The following is a 20548-nucleotide window of genomic DNA, read 5'->3' on the forward strand; positions in this document are numbered from 1 at the left end:
TCAACGCTGCCTTTGAGAAGATCTCATAACATAAATAATGTCTCATCCGTAAAGTGAGTGTACCAACATAAATATAGTACGTTTTTGGGCCAATCTTTGACAAATCCACTTTACAGATACTCCTAACACATGACTAAAAAATATGAAATTGTCAAGACAATAGTCATTTGGTGTCTGGAGAAAACACAGAAATTGATGTTATGGTAAATATGGGTATTAACATTCCTCATATTATTTATGAAAGCAGTTGTTGGCTGTTCAAATGTTTTTCAGATTCACCATAACTGCAATGTGATAAAGAAAATGCATTATGCAGAGTGGGAGCACATTGTGAATCTTTCACACTTGCTTTTATGGTACAGTCTGGATATCTAAACTAAGTTAAAAAAAAGAAATGTCCCTTTTTCAGGACCCTGTCTTTCAAAGATAATTCGTAAAAATCCAAATAACTTCACAGATCTTCATTGTAAAGGGTTTAACCACTGTTTCCCATGCATGTTCAATGAACCATAAACAATTAATGAACATGCACCTGTGGAATGGTCGTTAAGACACTAACAGCTTACAGACGGTAGGGAATTAAGGTCACAGTTATGAAAACTTAGGACACTAAAGAGGCCTTTCTACTGACTCTGAAAAACAACAAAATAAATATGCCCAGGGTCCCTGCTCATCTGCGTGAACATGCCTTAGGCATGCTGCAAGGAGGCGTGAGGACTGCAAATGTGTCCAGGGCAATAAATTGCAATGTCCGTACTGTGAGATGCCTAAGACAACGCTACAGGGAGACGGAACGGACAGCTGATCGTCCTCACAGTGGCAGACCATGTGTAACAACACCTGCACAGGATCGGTACATCTGAACATCACACCTGCGGGACAGGTACAGGATGGCAACAACAACTGCCCGAGTTACACCAGGAACGCATCATCCGTCCATCAGTGCTCAGACTGTCTGCAATAGGGTGAGAGAGGCTGGACTGAGGGCTTGTAGGCTTGTTGTAAGGCAGGTCCTCACCAGACATCACTGGCAACAACTTAGCCTATGGGCACAAACCCACCTGTCGCTGGATCAGACAGGACTGGCAAAAATTGCTCTTCATTGACGAGTCGCGGTTTTGTCTAACCGGGGAGATGGTCCGATTCGCGTTTCCAAATCTGGTGCAGTCCATGAGGAGGAGATGCACTGCAGTACTTGTAGCTGGTGGCCACACCAGATACTGACTGTTACTTTTGATTTTGACCCCCCCCCCCCTTTGTTCCATTTATTATTTATTTATTATTCCATTTCTGTTAGTCCCATGTCTGTGGAACTTGCTCAGTTTATGTCTCAGTTGTTGAATCTTGTCATGTTCATACAAATATTTACACATGTTAAGTTTGCTGGAAATAAATGCAGTTGACAGTGAGAGAACGTTTCTTTTTTGCTGAGTTTATATGCTCAGTGTAGCTGTGTCATAATATAATCTCACTGAGATATCATTTTAAGATCCTTTTGGAACTGTCCAAGAAATTGCTGGGAGTTATCCTTTGAGTTTGCAGCTTGAAAAAAAAAGACACTCCATTTGAATGTCTGTTAGGTTTAGCATTTTTGAGATGCCACTTTGCTTATTAAGAACTGGCTTGCGTTAGTATGTTGGGCAGAGCTGTGTGAAATGAACAACAGTCTGTCTCAGCCCAAGCCTCGTCAGTGGAGAAAAGTCATTGAAAGATCTGGTGATATACAGCAATGATAAGATGAGTGTGAATGTTGGAATGTTAGAAGAGTGTGGAATAGTTGAACTTGATTTAATCCTTCTCTTTGTAAAGTGTGTTGGGTGAAAATGCACTTTAAAATTGATACAACTTGGATAGGCAATCAAACAAGGCAATCAAACAAGCTAAGTGCCAGTATAGAGTCAAAGTAGAGTCGCAATTCAACAGCTCAGACACAAGAGGTATGTGGCAGGGTCTACAGTCAATCACGGATTACAAAAAGAAAACCAGCCCCGTCGCGGACCAGGATGTCTTGCTCCCAGACAGACTAAATAACTTTTTTGCTCGCTTTATGGACAATACAGTGCCACTGACACAGCCAGCTACCAAAACCTGCGGGCTCTCCTTCACTGCAGCCGAGGTGAGTAAAACATTTAAACGTGTTAACCCTCGCAAGGCTGCAGGCCCAGGCGGCAATCCCAGCCGCGTCCTCAGGGTAGTAAGTTTTAAGTTCCTCGGCGTACACATCACGGACAAACTGAATTGGTCCACCCACACAGACAGCGTTGTGAAGCATCCTCAGGAGGCTGAAGAAATTCGGCTTGTCACCAAAAGCACTCACAAACTTCTACAGATGCACAATCAAGAGCATCCTGTCGGGCTGTATCACCGCCTGGTACGGCAACTGCTCCGCCCACAACCGTAAGGCTCTCCATAGGGTAGTGAGGTCTGCACAACGCATCACCAGGGGCAAACTACCTGCCCTCCAGGCCACCTACACCACCCGATGTCACAGGAAGGCCATAAAGATCATCAAGGACAACAACCACCCGAGCCACTGCCTGTTCACCCCGCTATCATCCAGAAGGTGAGGTCAGTACAGGTGCATCAAAGCAGGGACCGAGAGACTGAAAAACAGCTTGGATATCTGAACTAACCGGGGAGATGGTCCGATTCGCGTTTACCATTGAAGGAATGATCGTTACACCAAGGCCTGTACTCTGGAGCGGGATCGATTTGGAGGTGGAGGGTCCGTCATTGTCTGGGGCGGTGCGTCACAGCATCATCGGACTGAGCTTGTTGTCATTGCAGGCAATCTCAACGCTTTCCGTTACAGGGAAGACATCCTCCTCCCTCATGTGGTACCCTTCCTGCAAGCTCATCCTGACATGACCCTCCAGCATGACAATGCCACCAGCCATACTGCTCGTTCTGTGCGTGATTTCCTGCAAGACAAGAATGTCAGTGTTCTGCCATGGCCAGCAAAGAGCCCGGATCTCAATCCCTTTGAGCATGTCTGGGACCTGTTGGATTGGAGGGTGAGGGCTAGGGCCATTCCCCCCAGAAATGTCCGGGAACTTGCAGGTGCCTTGGTGGAAGAGTGGGGTAACATCTCACAGCAAGAAATCTCAAGGCCATCAGACTGTTAAACAGCCACCACTAACATTTAGTGGCTGCTGCCAACATACTGACTCAACTCCAGCCACTTTAATAATGGTAATTGATTGAAATGTATGTAAAAATGTATCACTAGCCACTTTAAACAATGCCACTTAATATAATGTTTACCTACCCTACATTACTCATCTCATATGTATTTGTATATACTGTACTCTATGTCATCTACTGCATCTTGCCATCTTTATGTAATACATGTATCACTAGCCACTTTAAACTATGCCACTTTCTGTTTATATACCCTACATTACTCATCTCATATGTATATACTGTACTCTATACCATCTACTGCATCTTGCCTATGCCGTTCTGTACCATCACTCATTCATATATCTTTATGTACATATTCTTTATCCCTTTACACTTATGTGTGTATAAGGTAGTAGTTGTGGAATTGTTAGGTTAGATTACTCGTTGGTTATTACTGCATTGTCGGAACTAGAAGCACAAGCATTTCGCTACACTCGCATTAACATCCGCTAACCATGTGTATGTGGCAAATAAAATTTGATTTGATTTGATTGGATAGTGAAGCACAAGCTTGGATATATTAATTTTAGCTCAAAGAGGAGCAAAGTGTCTCAACAGCACATCTCCATCAATCCCTGTTCTGTACCATTTTCCAGGTGGTTACTTAAGCAATAAGGTCCGAGGAGGTGTGGTATATGGCCAATATAGCATGGCTTAGGACTGTTCGTACGCGCAACGCGGAGTGCCTGGATACAGCCCTTAGCCGTGGTATATTAGCCTTAATACCACAAACCCCCAAGGTGCCTCATTGCTATTATAAACTGGTTACCAAAGTAATTAGAGCGGTAAATATAAATGTTTGTCATACCCAGTTTATTAAATGCTTTATATCAGGCGTTTACAGTAACAGCCTGTAAAGAGAGACAGAAAGAACGAGAGCAAGGAGAAAGTGGATGGAGAGAAGTGGTGGTAAAGTAAGAGGACCCTAGGGAAGGTCCATATTGGGGGGTGGTAGCAATTATGATGATCATGCATGGCCACAATGTGACCTCTGGTAGGAGGTTCCTAATGGAATCTGTAAATTGTCCTTTGGTCTCAAGATGCTGACTAAGGAGCTTTTAGAAAACCAAGTAAAGCTCTATGGACCTCTGGACCTGTATGGCCACAATAGGCTTTTGGAACAAATGGGCTTTAGCGATTAACTTCCCTGGTTAAATATTCCGGAGACATCGACAGGTTTCCAAAGAAATAGAGAGGGCTGTAAATCAACGCGGATGGTTGATCGATAAGCAGGCAGAAACAGTCAGCAATAACTCTTATAGAGGCGGTATTGCAAAGGTAATTCATTTGTTTACTTTAAAATCAAGACTAAAGCACATTATTAATGCGAAATTAACTACAGTAGTAATGCTAAATGTATATTACTTTGTGTTATTTTATTTCCCTGAATGATTAATAATTCATAGACAGTCATTGTAATTACTGTGAGTGGTTAACAAAAGGATTTGTTAAGGATTGCATGTGTAGAACCTACCATAGCTAGTGAACTGATTATGAACCATTGTGCCACATTATTTAGCAAGGTACTTCAACCAAAAGGGGCATGGCAACAAGCACAAAATGAACTTATGTTCCATTCCAAAATTCAGATTTAGGCTCCAGCTTCATCGGACACAGAGAGATAGTGACCAAGTCAGTAGTCAACCTTCATTCCAAAGATGTTTTCATTCTATTCATTTTTCATTCAACTTGTTCATTCAACAGGATGATTGAAGTGAATAATATCTACAGTAAATAAGACTTTTTCTTTCCTTTTTTTCATCAAAGCAGAACTGTTTTAAATCTGCTCTTGTTATAGATTGAAGTGTTCTTTTTGTAGTAAAAATAATGTGGAGAGGGAAGCATAATTAACAAGCTGGTTTGACAAGACTCCACAGGAAGGCGTTTAAGGATCAGATAAGACACGGTGTTCGTTAAGAACTCAATTGGACTGTGCAAGTAAAAGGTAATTGAAGCCATTTAGGCAATGATTCATATCAAATATGATTTTATAGCTCTCGCAAATACTTATTGTAAGCCCTCAAATGCGAGTCAACGCTTCACCTACTCTTTCCCTCCTAAACAACCTGGTCTCAGAGCATTTTGTATTATTCTGTACGTAAATCCGAGACACTCCATTTAGTATGATATGTTATGTTTCTATGGTATGTATTAATCTGTGGTTGTCCATCACCCATTTTGTATATGTTATGAATTACAATTCGTATAATATGTTACGAATTTGCAGAACATACAATATGTTACAAATTTGCAAACAAATTCTATGTTACGAATTATAGCTAGGTGGCTAACGTTAGCTAGCTGGCTAATGTTAGGTAGGCAGGGATTAGGGTTGAGTTTAGGGTTGGGGAAGGGTTAGCTAAAAGGGTTAGGGTTAGGGGAAGGGCTAGCTAACATGCTAAGTAGTTGCGAAGTAGCAGAAAAGTAGTAAGTAGTTGAAAAGTTGCTAATCGGCTAAAATTGTTAAGTTATCTGTGATGAGATGGATTTACGAATTACAATTCGTATAATATGTTACGAATTTGCAGAACATACAATATGTTACAAATTTGCAAACAAATTCTATGTTACGAATTTTAGCTAGGTGGCTAACGTTAGCTAGCTGGCTAATGTTAGGTAGGCAGGGATTAGGGTTGAGTTTAGGGTTGGGGAAGGGTTAGCTAAAAGGGTTAGGGTTAGGGGAAGGGCTAGCTAACATGCTAAGTAGTTGCGAAGTAGCAGAAAAGTAGTAAGTAGTTGAAAAGTTGCTAATCGGCTAAAATTGTTAAGTTATCTGTGATGAGATGGATTTACATTTACTCTTCTACATCTAGTCAATGAGAGGCTGTCCTAAACAGGAGACTCTATCATATCCTGTTTAATATTCAGGACCATGTATTGACACAGCCTTTTTGCTTGAATGAGATTTGAGGACACCACGAAGCGCATGGTTTAAAGAATGTGTCATGCCAGTTTATGAATATCAGAGTATCTTTTAGAGTTTAATGGATGCTTTTGACATTCCTGGACCACTTATGGCACATTATTGAAGCATTACACTCATCACTGGGATGCTCAACATTACAAACACAGACAGTCCCCTGGTTCCAAGGGGAATTAGTAGGAACAAAGTCACAGAAGTAGGCTGTGGAATCTGAGGAATATATGCTGTACCCTAAAATTGATTTGAAAATGAATTAAAATAAGTTTGCAACATTGCAGTAACAAAGGTGTGACATGCTAGCACAGGAGGTTGGTGGCACCTTAATTAGGGAGGACGGGCTCATGGTAATGGCTGGAGCGGAATGGTATCAAATGCATCTATCACATGGTTTCAATGTGTTTGATGCCATTCCATTTCCTCCATTCCAGCCATGATTATGATCCGTTCTCCCCTCAGCAGCCTCCACTGCTTGCTAGATACAGGTGACTGCCTGGGTAGTTCAAGAACGTTTTTTCTCTTCAGTCTTTGAACATCTGTTTCAGTGTTTTGAGTATCTGCTACAGTTACTGTAGGACTTTTCCCAATTAACAGAATATTATGTCTATTATACTCCAGTGGGGAAAAAACTTGTACCACACTTGCAAAAGTGCTGTGCTGATTATGTCGTAAAATGACATGGATCTCAATACTCTTGGGTCCAATTTCCTCTGCCTAGCTGGCTCTTGATGCTCTGAGAGGCTGTCCGAACAAATCAACAAAATGGTGCTTCATATCTGTTAATTGCGTCAAAGGTCCCTGTGCTTCATTGCACTTTTTTTGTGAAACTAACATGTAGAACTGTCTAAGACCAGAAGAACCACAAACAAGTGGTAAAAGTGATATTTGATATTTCCGGATTACTGTAATACAATTGATTTTCAAATAGAATTCTGAGGGTGTAATTTGAGTTCTTGCCTATTGGCTAGTATCTGGATTGCTGTTCCCTGGTTTATCAATAATAGTTTTTATCGATCATGTGAAAAAAACTGCTACTTTTGCAGCACTAGCAGAGTGTAGATATCAGTGGATGGAATCAGCCCTTCTTTGTTGCATTAGGACTTTTTGCTATATTTTATTCTGGAGCACTCTTAATATTTATGCGTGAGTGGTGGAAATACCTTTCGCCTTACCCACCTCCCATTTTTGCCATTATTGGAGTGCCTCTTCCATCACTGGAGGGAAGCAATTTCACTCACTGGCTCCCTCTCATTCCCATTCGACTGTAGAGAGAAGAGAGTGAGGAGGGAAAATAGCTTTATATTCCTGCTTTAAGTCCAAAGACCAAAAGTATCTCCTCCAGCTGAGCAGGAGGGAGGAGTTGAGAGCTTTCTAGGCAGCTTCTGCACAAAAGGCACAAATCACTGGAAACTGGGAGCAGCATTGCGGAGATGAAGAAGAAGGTGATGAGGAAAAAGAGTGAAACAACATCTGAGCAACAGGGTATGTCTTTACAGATTTCCTAAGTGACTGATTGCTTCAGGAATTGAACTAGACCCCTGCACCTGCAACATGTTATTATCACACCCGTTCATCTGTTGATGAGAGACTAGTGTTGGATAATAAAGAAGAAGGATTCTGTCGATCGAGAAATTAATGCAGCATTTTTTATTAAATCGTTGTGTAAATCAATCAGTTGTATATCCCTAAAAAGTCAAATACAGTACATGCCTTTTGTTTGTTTGGTTTGCAAAGACTATTCAAGCCTGAGTACTGGACAGCTGTGTGTATCTGGAGCATCGGAAAGGATATTATTTTTATGTTTTGCCTGGAATTTATGACACCAATTCAACCAGAAAATCCATCATTTCTGTATGTAAAATGAATAGCCCGAAGCTTGACTAAAAAGACTGCCTTTTTGCTTGAACCGTATGTGTAGCCTTGGAACAGAGATCATTATGGTAACTGCCCCCACATCAGAATCAATCAGCCCTGGGTCTCTACCTAACGATGCCCAGGAGACCACTATCCAGAACAAAACAGGAAAGAGGAGGAAGAGCATGCTAAAACAATCATGGATGGAGATCACTGTAGCTTTCATGAGGAGGACAAAAGTCCATGGGCTGATGTTCGTCTTCTCGCCAGACAAGACCCTGACCCAGCGGATCCTTTGGCTCCTGGCCTTCTTTGTGTGTGTGGGTCTCCTGTTCACCTGGTCCTGGAACCGCATCCTCTACCTGATGTCCTACCCGGCCGTCACCAGAATTAAGATGGAGTGGACTCACAACATGTCCTTCCCGGCCGTGACCTTCTGCAACCACAACCTGTTCCGGGTGTCCAGTCTGACCAAGGTTGACCTGTACCACTGTGGTTACTGGATGGACCTGATGCACCAGAACCACTCGGTTATGGAGAAGAGCCTGGCACTTCTGAGGGACAACCACAAGTACAACCTTCTCAGCCTGCTGGACTTCAACGGCTACACCCCGCCTCCTCGTTACCATGTCAACACCACCGAGATGATTGGCAGGCTAGGCCACCAACTGGAGGACATGTTGCTGGAATGCAGGTTCCGGGGGGAAAACTGTACTCACCAGAACTTCACCACTGTATGTAAAGTAATATAGCCTAGAGATATCACGAAAGACGTCTGTGAGGGGTTGCTGATGTGCGTTTTGTGTACAGGGTATTAATAATTCATTCAATGGTGTGTTTGAATGATATTCACTCTAGCGGATATTCTCTAGGCAGGATTGAAGACACTGACGTTTTAAGGCTAGCTACCAGTATCATGTCAGATGAATTTGTCTTGTCCTTGTGCTTTTCTTTTGTTTTGCCTATACAACATACTAGTTGTTCAGTGAATTATAAGACTACAAAGAATACAGATACACCTAGTTTATAGGATGGTATTGATCGGGTATAAATACTGGTATTTTTTTCTAACATAGATCACAGTTTACGCATTGTTTGCATGTTGGATGATTTTCGAAGCACAGTGGTACAGTATAACAAAGTCAACCCTCAAAACTATCACATTCACATTACCTCTCAACACATGAACGTTAGTAAGTACTATTCAAACCACTCCGCCTTTGTGTCCCTCTCTCTTAGCAGGGAAGAATAATAAAGGTATCAATAATTCAAACATTATAAATGAGTACTAATGAAAGTTTCAGCATTTCAAATTAAACATCTGGACATTCTATTTCATGAGCTTATTCCCCAGAGAGGTGGATGGCTTATCAGTCAAAATAAGCCCCTGACTGCACTAGTCGGTTACTCTCAATCATTTTACCTCAAATCTATTAGCAGTCTTCAAACAGGTTGCTGTTCAATTTTACATGTAAAGAAAATGTCATTGTTAGTCACATTCAAAAGCTCACTAGACATAACCAATTTATCAACAGTATAAGATTTGTAAAAATATGAATAGACAACTTGGGACCTGTGTTTAAAGAGAGTTTACCCCAATTACAAAATGGTTTCCTTACCCTGTAAGCAGTCTATGAACAAGGTATGACAACAATCCATGCATTGATTGGCGTCATACCTTGTCCATAGACTGCTTACAGAGTAAAGAAACCAATACTTAATTTTGTAATTTGGGTGAACTATCCCTTTAAGTAGCTGACAGACACAGAGATTTTTATTGTGTGTGTCATTTCAAGTTTTATCCGATTATATCAAATTCCATCTAAAGGAAGACTTTTGTCTTTAGGTGCCGTCTTTTGACCGTTTTGACAGAGATTTTCCACAAAGATTAGGTACTTCAATGTGAGGCATGCAAGGCTTGTTATAGGGATTCTATTATATTCAAGCTGCTGTTTTTATAAGGTTAAACCTAAAAGCGTTACAATTCCATCTGACATTTTGGTTCTGGCAGGGGCCAGTTGCTCAGAGGGCCTCATTATGGACAGGAGGGGAGAGGAAACTGAAGCCCTGTCATGTCTGTCTGAGCCCATGTGGGTCTGAGATGGGATATGGAAGACTGACTCTGATCTCTGGAGAGAGGCTTTGCTATGCTATCAGAGTCATCCCTCTCTCTAAAACTTTCACCACAATGGATATTGAAAGGAAAATCTGTTGCCCACGCCATAGGATTCCTCCCTATGGGTTTCCTGTTTCTCTTCAAATGTATAGCTGTGGGACCAGAGCATTGAGCCAGGAACAGCAATGGTGATTATTCCAGCAACAGGGCTTGTCTAGACCATGCTAATGTCTGCCAGTGGCTATTAAATACTGACATATTATGCCCAGCTCAAACCAAATGGGAGTTGGCAGTGTAAAATGAGTGGTGACCTTATCCATCATAAGGCCTTATTAGTTAGATGAGACAAAATGTTCCTAACAAACGGGTGTACCTTGTACATGGTAGTTGAAATAGCAAAACAAGAGAGGCAAGCAAGTCTCATCCCATGATCTTGGATGTACAATATGTCCATGTGTACAGATGTAGGATCTTCATTTGATCACTCTTTTGTTACTGAGAAGTTTCCTGCACCAGCTTTGTGATTTACATAAATTAACTGAAAACCCACACTTATTAACAGTATTGCACTTTTCATGTATCTTACTTTTGGCCAGCAAATAGCCTATCCACCGATCAAGCAACATTATGGACTAAACGTTCAAATCCTGTTGTTGCAGGAACATTTTGCTGTGACATATATGTCAAATTAAGACCCAACATCTGTGTGTACACTGTATATGCCTATACCTTTGTGCTAAATCACTTTTCATTTCCTGTGGTTATTAAGATACACGTGGAGGATAACTGTATGACATACAGTACATGCTTAGTGTAGATAAAACCCTCAGAGCACTCCATGGCCAATCAATTCCACCTCTGTGAAATTAAATCACCTACGCAGCAAAATGGATCTAAAATTTAAAGGCCTTATTGCCTTTACTTATTTTAACTTTTAGTTCTAAGTTATAGCTCACCAGCCATGAGTGTCAGTTATGAAAAGCCAGATGTAGCATTCTAAGAAGCTCCTAAGGCTAACTTCTGCTCTGTTGGCAAACATGAGAGGAAAGTTGCCCATCTCGGAGTGAATTTGTTAAATTGAAGAAAAAAAATACATGAAACGTCAATGTAATTTGTGAGAGGTGCTAAAAGTGCTGTTATACTGGAAAATCAGCACAGTACATCTCTGAATCAGTAAAACTAGCTGGTACAGCTGCAGGCAAAATATAGTGTGCACCAACAGTTAATATTAGATTACCATTGAGCTGCAATGGCATAAATTAATGCTTTCCTAGGGCCCATAATATAAGGCACTTCCAAATATAAATTGCATTTGAACAACTTAATTTAGTGCTTGGTGGGAGGGGAGAGGGTGGGTGGGCTTTGCCTGTATTACTTTCTGTTTTAATGGAAAATAAGTTGAAAATAAGTCCTAAATAAGTATCTAAATGACTCAGGGGGAATATAAAATGGGGCTGGGTTAAGATTGCCAGTTGCTATGTTACCGGTGTTCATTTATTTATTAATTCATCAATCTCTATAGCATCTTGTTTGGTTCAGTGTTTTCTCTGATAATTACCTCCGAAGCTTACCTGCCCAGCAACCCTATCCCCAACCGCAACTTGCAGTAAATTAGTCTTGACAGAGAGCAAGACAGAGAGCAACCATTACACAAAGTGACTGTGCTGTTTACTCGCTATGTCAAAACAATGTTGTTACGTTGTATTAATGTCATTTACCTTCTTCTTCTTGCAGATTTACACGCGGTATGGGAAATGCTACACCTTCAACTCTGGCTTGGACGGCAACCCGTTGTTGACGACGTTAAAAGGCGGGACAGGAAACGGGTTGGAGATCATGCTAGACATTCAACAGGATGAATATTTACCTGTTTGGGGAGAGACAGGTGAGTACGCAGTCAGATGACTTCACTTAGTTAGAACCACAATAACTAGTCTGTCCATTTGAATGCAGTAATGACTGGATTTTGGGCCATGGTAGAATGAACTTTGAAAATCAACCAGCCAACAGACATGCATTCAAGGTGCCTTCCTAGCACAGAATTTCACCTGGACAGTATTACAACAACAGATAATGCAGTTCAAACATTTATCCAACACAACATTTAATGTCTCCATCTTGGGAAAAAGGGTTCCTTCTTAACAGTGCATTTCAACATTGGCTTTATCACTACAACAGATATCCAGTAAATAACATCCCATTCCCAACACAACACTTAATTCCTTCAATCCGGTTAAGGAGAGGAGCAGAGGTTTCTGTTGTTACATTCTCTGGCCTGCTGTATGTATCCACAGACGAGACCTCGTACGAAGCAGGCATCAAGGTTCAGATCCACAGCCAGGACGAGCCTCCTTTCATTGACCAGCTGGGATTTGGTGTGGCCCCTGGTTTTCAAACTTTTGTGTCATGTCAGCAGCAACTGGTACCTAATGCTCAGCCTCTCGTACAAACACCTTTCCCTCCCTCCCTTCCTTCGTCCTCTCGCTCTGCTTTTTGTCCGTGTTTTTATCCAAACCTCCAACCCTTCTTCCTCGTCTTGTCATTGGCTATACCTTCTGTGTCTCAGAGCCTGGAGCAAAATCCGTTGTGTTTACCATTCATGCATGGAATAACATGCAGCCAGGGCATTAGCTAATCCTGGACAAAAAACAGTCTAATGACTCTGAACTGAAGTAGTAACAATGTGGTATTCGCTACCCACTATGCATCCAACAATGGATACAGAGGGAAAGACGGATTGGATGTACCAAGCAGACACTGTCTATACATTTATTTACAGTTATTGGTGGGCCAGAGCTAAAGTACCCCAGGCAGTGCACACACATCTCCAACAGCTCAAAAGTACATTTTCCATATAATGTTGCTGGCAATGACTGATCCCACTTAGGATGGGAGAAAAATAGTATAATATCGCTGAATCCTGCATACATTGGATTCAGTGATGCGTAATAACACTATGTAGAGAGAAACAATAACATTCGGGAAGAATTTGGTTTGCTTTTCACAAAATGCCATAGAACCATAGCAAGCCGTTGTTAACTTTTTTTTGTAAAAAGGAAAACCATTTCAGTGTGAACTTTACATTTTCTGGTGTAACAAAAAAGCAATGTAGTACAATCATTGTGGCTTTGCAAGAGAGGGCAAAAAAATGACTAAACTTGAATTACTGGCCGTGATTAAAGTGTAGTCAGAATTGGCTCCCAAGAGTAGCACGCATTTAGCAGAAATTACACGTCTTCAGAAGCTCTCTCGCTTAAATCAACTCCACTCAGTAGAAATACAAATCCTGGATAATTGAGCATATCTGGTACATCGTATCAAACAGATGTTCTAAGGATTTCATTTACCTTGTGTGGATAAATTTCAGATGATATTGAAATTAGAGATGAAAAAAGACGTAGCTATAGGCTACAGTGCCTGTAAACACGGTCCTATACATTAGCCTGTATCTGATGGGCCCCGTGACCAGTCAAAATTGAGCAATATTCCCTAGTAGGCATCAGCCAGTTGTCAGAAACGAATATTAAAATAAGGCAATGTCAGGACCTCAAGTGCCATTTTCATACCGAACTGAACTGAAACGTCCCGAGAACTCTGCTTTCCTCGCGTCCGTAATGGCCATCCTTTTTTTCAAATCCTTAGGTCATCTATTTCACTGTCCTGCCATTGTCACTAACTGTAACCACAGGGAAGGATAACAGCCCCCTTGTCACACTGTACAGTACCCAGATTCCAGATTATGTCAGTGAATGTCAAACATCAATTTCCTTGATCAAACATTAAAATGATGGAGCCTTGTAGACTTTTAAAAAATGATCATCCTGAATCTCAAATAGCTAATTGGCTAATGCTATGGGTCATTAAGAGACCCTCTTAGCAGACTCCTTTCCCTGTAATCAGTGGAGAGAGAGAGAAGTAATAACGTTCAGGGTATGCTCCCAAAAATTCCCTGGACTTCATTAATAGAACAGGGAGGTACAGTACATGCCCATAATACCCACATTGATTTTCACATTAAAACCCAACCAAATCAAAACATGTCATGAAAATGAGTAATCATTTTAATACGACAAAAAAATACTGTAGCATCACACTGTTGAGGAAAACTCGTTCCAAGGAACAGGCAGAGCTCATTATTCTGTTTATAAGAGTTTATTCAAGCAATTGCAGGGAAGCTCACACTCAGGATGAAACTGGAGAGGAACGTAACTATTACTGATGAATTATACTTCATCTACACAAAGAGCTGTTTACCCTTCCTAGGGGAGGCAAGCTTACATAAGAGATAAGGGGTACTTGGCTCCAATTTCTTAAAGCATTGAACAAACAAGAACCAGTTCTAACCAGTTTTCACAGCCTATGTGTCTAAGATTGGGGAGTGATAAGATCTTTAGAACCTAAATAGATATAACAAGAATTCAGCCTTTGCTGGGCCTTTAGACAAGGAGACAGTAACAAATCACTATTTTGTGCAGTGTATGAAGAGGGTACTGGACATTTGTGGAAAATTACCAGTGATATAGGACATATAGTCCTTTATTTAACTAAAGCATGTATATAACATTAGACTGCAACAGACCATTTTGCCCCAACAACACACACTATCAAATCTATTGCAATAACATGCCACTCAGCCTGCAGCTTATGAAATCCTGTGATTATAACTTGAAACAGTGACAGGAAGGTGAAATACAGCTGTGATCTAGAGACAGATATTTCCTCTGGCAACCACTTTATTGTGAAGGACCTGAAAGTGTCATTGGAGTCACAATGTCATGTTTTATACACTCATTGAAGATACACATCTTATTGACTGTACAAGTCACAACTTAGTTTCTCTTCAGAAGTTAGTGAAAACTCAGGGTTCAGGGTTTGTAAAACTTTTCCTGCTGACTGAGTTACAAAATATAATTATCAGAAAAATTACCAGAAATTACCAGAAAAATATTTGAATACATGAAAATTACACCTTGACTTACAAGTTATTCAACAAGTTATTTTATCCCAAAGAAGATTCTTTATCAAGGGGCTCTTCAAAACCCCTCTCTTCATATTCGAAAGAATAACATGAGGTTATCGATGCAGTGCATCTCTAAAACAGACAATTGGACACCACAATCCAAACAACTCTGAATTCAACCGACTTTCCTTGTAAAATAGCTGTTAAATTTACAGTTGATATGCAAATTAAACTCCTCTAATGACTAGAGCAATTCATTGACATTAATTGTACTGAATTGATTATTGTGCCATATAAATCTGGACGGATTCAACTATCATACTAGTATCACCATCTCAAATCAATCCAAAATGATTGATACATTTTTTTAATCCCATATCCTTCAACTCTTTAAAGCTTTTCAAACCCCTTTCAGAGGAACTGATGAATACATGACTTATCATACTTCCCTTCACCAGAACCACCCATATCTACCTCACTACAACCACATGATACAAACATGTAACCCTCTCACAATCTCAGTGGAAGACAAGTCTGACCTAAAAACCAGTCGTTAAAGAACACATTAATTATACACCAACAAAACATAGAATCACTTGGTGTTGAAATTTGGAGCAATATGTTTACAAACATGTCCACCAATCAAGCTTTGAGTGGGTATGATCAATTATTGCAAGATGGCTGAATGACAAGAAATCACCGTTTCTGAACTAATTTGGGCTGTTGTCCTCAGATCTGGGCACAGCTGTTTTGGGGCTCAGTAAGATGAACACCTATAGGCTGGATGGCTGGCTGACTGCTTATATTCAGGGTCCAAACCAAGGGCTTTGACAGATGTTGTCCTATTCGTTAATGCATCACTTACTGCTCTCTGTTGGTGGTGACGTGTTTACTGGTCCCTCCCCCAGATGAGACGTCCTATGAGGCCGGAGTAAAGGTTCAGATTCACACACAGTCAGAGCCTCCTTTCCCCCACCAGCTGGGCTTTGGGGTCGCCCCCGGCTTCCAAACGTTTGTTTCCTCCCAAGAGCAGCGGGTAGCGTACCGTATGTCTGTCTTGGTATGCTGCATGTATGCCACAAACTAAGAGCCACCCAATTACATTCCCCCTTCAAGTCTTCATGACGGAATGGACCAATCATCTCCCTCCATGTGGCTGTAGTGACTACATTTCAATGTCTGTCCCTTCCTGGTTAATCTCTGTCTTCTGTCTCATTATAACTACCATCACTATGGATTAGGAACACATAATGCTATCCTTTCCACTTCAGCTAACACATCCAGCAGTCATTATCCATTCTTTGTCTTTATACAAGCTGTTGTATATGGTGCAACCAGTATTATTGTGCAGTTGTTTTGTTTGTTTTGTTGTTTAGGGCTTTGCATTTGAATGGTTCATACTGCTAGGATACTCTTCATCTGCTTAATGTCTCCTAATGGCCAATCGTTGTGTTTAATGTGGACCTTTTAGAGTAAGGTTCTATCCGTCTAGAGGATCTGATATTTCCTCTGGGTTTTTATTTCCTAAGGGGAAAATGGTTATGAGAGCCTGTAGGCTTAATGAAGACTTCAAGTTTTACATTTAAGTCATTTCAAGACTTATGCTGGGCGTACACAACTTTCAAAATCCAAACATAAGGATCGACGCTGGTAGAGACGAGAAGCAGGTACAGGGAGTGAACATTTAATAGCAACAGACATGGAATAGGACAGGACAGCGTCTGGACATGAACACATAATGACATTAATGCAGACACAGGGAACAAACGGTGGAGCAGACAGAAATGGGGAAGGCAATCAACAAAGTGAAGGAGTCCAGTGAGCACTAATGCGCGTAATTATGGTGACAGGTGTGCGTAATGAAGGGCAGCCTGGCGCCCTCGAGTGCCAGAGAGGGAGAGCGGGAGCGGGAGCCTCTCACATTAAACAACCGTCCTTCCTGTTTTTTTTGTCTTGCACACATAATGGTGCAGTCTCATAAATGTTTTCAGTCAGACATTCTTCTCTGGCGAGCTCTCATTGGCTATTGCTGATCTCCGTTCTCAAAACGTGTCATTGCCACATCGTTTAGTGGGCGAACCACTAAGTTGGCAAGACAAAAAACTACAAGGAAGACAGTCGTTTAATGTGAGGCTCAACAATGTTTGAATTTTGAAAGTCGTATAGTACACCTGGCAATACTTGTTGTTGGGTTGGTATCCAGGTCAATTATGCCTGATTGTTTGTACCGCTGATCAGCTTTTTTTTGCAATACTGTTTGTTGAATGCACAAATTGACTGATGAAGATAATGTGTCACTTTGACTAGAAAAGTAGCTCGTATATCTGGAAGTCTTAACAATTCATTTTTGTTAAGTAGATTCGTAGTACTGTTAGACTTTCAAACTGTTGAGTGAAGTTCTCTGTACTGTTTGTATCATATCACACTGCAAATAGTTTATCAGTGAAAGTACCCAATCCAACATAATTTGAATAACAGTGTGGTTTTTGTTACCATACAGTACATCATAATCAGCTGCATTCATTCCTAAAATGTAGGAAGTCAAGGTTTGCATAAAGTCTGTCAAGACAACAATTCCATTGTATTCATCTAAAAACCTCATAAACATATCTACATACAGTAGAACATTACCTGGGAAGTATTTAAAACAATAATTCCCCATTAATTGTGGTGTTCAGTCTGAAGTTACATATTTACAGATTATATTTGCCCTGTCTCCATACCCCCCATGGTACCCTGCTTTCCTTTCAGCACTAGACCTGACTTGCACCAGTGATTTACTGCATGGTGTCTGCTTGCTGCTTTCTGTGAGCTGTGTTTACCAGCTACACCGTCGTCTGAGTGGAATATTCTTGTAGATGTGAACAGCATCCAGAAAACATGTATTTATTTCATTACGTTCCCTTATTAAACGTTTGATACCTTTCCGTTTGTTTTTTGTCTGCTTGTGTGCACTTTTTATGTTGGGTTTCCCGCTGGGCTGGGATTGACTAGCTGTTATTGACAGTGGTTCCTATACTGTGCCAACATACTGAGGGGAAGCCTGTGCTCTGTTCTTTCCCAGCTTCAGTACCTCCCTCCCCCTTGGGGAGACTGCAAGTCCACTCCCATCGACTCTGAGTTCTTCTCCACATACAGCATCACAGCCTGCCGTATCGACTGTGAGACACGCTACCTGGTGGAGAACTGTAACTGCAGGATGGTCCACATGCCGGGTACTCACACACATTGGCTTGACCATCACATAGTTCACCAATGGAATAGGATGAATAATGTTGTTGTTGTTGTTGTTGTTGTTGTTCTGCATGGGAATATGTAATGACGTTAATGGGATGAAGTTCACATTTATATTTTACCCCCCCCCCCACCCACCGCCCTCTCTCTCTTGTCGAATAGGGACCTCAATGGTATGCACACCCGAGCAGTACAAAGACTGTGCAGACCCAGCTTTAGGTAAGGCAGACAATGGTCATGATGTAACGGAGAGGAGGAGTAGTGATTCGACCAAAATGCAGCGTGGTTATGTGACATAATGATTTATTAAACAAGACGAAGACGAAACGAAATACACTTGATAAACTACAAAACAAATAAACGATGTAGACAGACCTGGACACGAACTTACATATAACGTGAAGAACGCATGAACAGGAAACAGACTACATACAAAACGAACGATACCGAAACAGTCCCGTGTGGCGTAACATACAGACACTGACACAGGAGACAACCACCCACAAACAAACAATGTGAAGCCACCTACCTTAATATGATTCTCAATCAGAGGAGATGAAAACCACCTGCCTCTAATTGAGAACCATATCAGGTACCCATTAAACCAACATAGAAACACAAAACATAGACTGCCCACCCAAACTCATGTCCTGACCAACTAACACATACAAAACTAACAGAAAACAGGTCAGGAATGTGACACATGATATCTATATTAGGAATATGAACTTGTTGTTAGTAGATACACCACACAATATTTTTATGAAAGCCCTGAAGCACAAGGCAAAAAAATTACAAATACTTACTCTTGGAATTATCTCGTTTGAACGACTTAGTATCTTGTGTGAACGACTTAGTATCTCGTTCAAACGATTTTTCAAAAAACGATTTAGTTGTTATTTGTTCTAATTAGGCCTCATTTGTTTCGTGTCATGGTTGCTGCAGCCATTCCTTCACTGATTCCATCCATTGATATTATTATTCATTGACAGTTCTTTGACAGCCTAAAGCCTGTCTGCTTTTGAGTGCCAGAGCATGTAAGTGGGCGAGTGTGGAGCAAGGAGCAGAGCATAATCAGAGAAAATTTGAAGAAATGTTGTCGGCCTTCTCTACCACTCCAATTTCACTCTGGTACTGCTCAGCCACAAACTCGGGGCATGCTCTGCCTAGCATTTTTCATTTCCTTTATCCCTATTCTTTTAATTAGGCCTTTTCAGTTGTAATTATTTAGCCTGCCCCACCCACAGTAGCCTTTATCTAGTTTACATTCAACTTTCTAACATTAGGATACGTAGTTTATATTTTGAAGGACTTCAAATGTATTAATGGATGTTTTAGGTAGGCAATACATAGGCTACTGTAAAATGTGCTTTCATTTTTTTTGGGGGGGGGGGGGGGGGTGGTAGAAACACCAAAATATAAATCAATTTAGTGAAGTTAAAATATCAAAAACAATTATTATTATTATTATTAAGGCAGACACAATTTAAAGCTTAATAACATAACGGAATATTAGTGGAAATATAACTATAATATAAACAAGAGAAAGGAGAATGGAATATACAGTGCCTTCAGAAAGTTTTCACACCCTATGACTTTTCCCACATTTTGTTCAACCTGAATTGAAAATAGATTGAATTGAGATGTTGTGTCACTGGCCTACGTACAATACCCCATAATATCATAGTGTAATTATGTTTTTAGACATTTTGTAAGCTGAAATGTCTTCAGTCAATAAGTATTCAACCCCCTTGTTATGACAAGCTTAAATAAGTTTGGGAGTAAAAATGTGAATAACAAGTCACATAACAAGTTGCATGGACTCACTCTGTGTGCAATAAGTGTTTAACATGATTTATGTACCCAACACATGTCCCTCAGTCAAGCAGTGAATTTTAAAAACAGATTAAACCACAAAGACCAGGAAGGTTGTCATCGGCAAGGACTAGGACGTTTTTTATGATACAAATCAACAGACTAGAGCTAAGCATAGGCAAAATCCTGGAGGAAAACGTGGTTCACTTTTCTTTCCAACAGACACTAGGAGACAAACTCACTTTTCAGCAGGACAATAGCCTAAAACACAAGGCTTACCAAGATGCTTAACCAAGTTGCTTACCAAGATGCTTACCAAGATGACATTGAATGTTGCTGAGTGGCCTAGTTACAGTTTTGACTTATATCAGCTTGAAAATCTATGGCAATACTTGAAAATGACTGTCTAGCATTGATCAACAACCAACTTGACAGAGCTTTAATATCTTTTTTAAGAATCATGTGC

General features: G+C 40.7%; 1 protein-coding gene across 5 annotated transcripts in view; it reads left to right on the forward strand.

Moving 5' to 3' along the window:
- Window positions 1–20548, forward strand: part of LOC129824159 (acid-sensing ion channel 1C-like) — a 196138-nt gene that overhangs the window by 166805 nt on the left and 8785 nt on the right. For 2 of the 5 annotated variants that reach the window (XM_055883578.1, XM_055883579.1), the window contains exons 1-5: window positions 7304–8691; window positions 11808–11958; window positions 12368–12495; window positions 18098–18248; window positions 18430–18486. In XM_055883578.1, the coding sequence (XP_055739553.1) occupies window positions 8014–8691; window positions 11808–11958; window positions 12368–12495; window positions 18098–18248; window positions 18430–18486 (1165 nt within the window). In that variant the 5' untranslated portion in view covers window positions 7304–8013. Of the gene's footprint in view, window positions 1–7298; window positions 8692–11807; window positions 11959–12367; window positions 12496–15941; window positions 16070–18097; window positions 18249–18429; window positions 18487–20548 lie in introns of those variants that run through there. The other 3 variants (XM_055883575.1, XM_055883576.1, XM_055883577.1) reach the window with 3 other exon arrangements.

Source organism: Salvelinus fontinalis, chromosome 26 (genome assembly GCF_029448725.1).
Source record: "Salvelinus fontinalis isolate EN_2023a chromosome 26, ASM2944872v1, whole genome shotgun sequence".
NCBI classification, from domain to species: Eukaryota; Metazoa; Chordata; class Actinopteri; order Salmoniformes; family Salmonidae; genus Salvelinus; species Salvelinus fontinalis.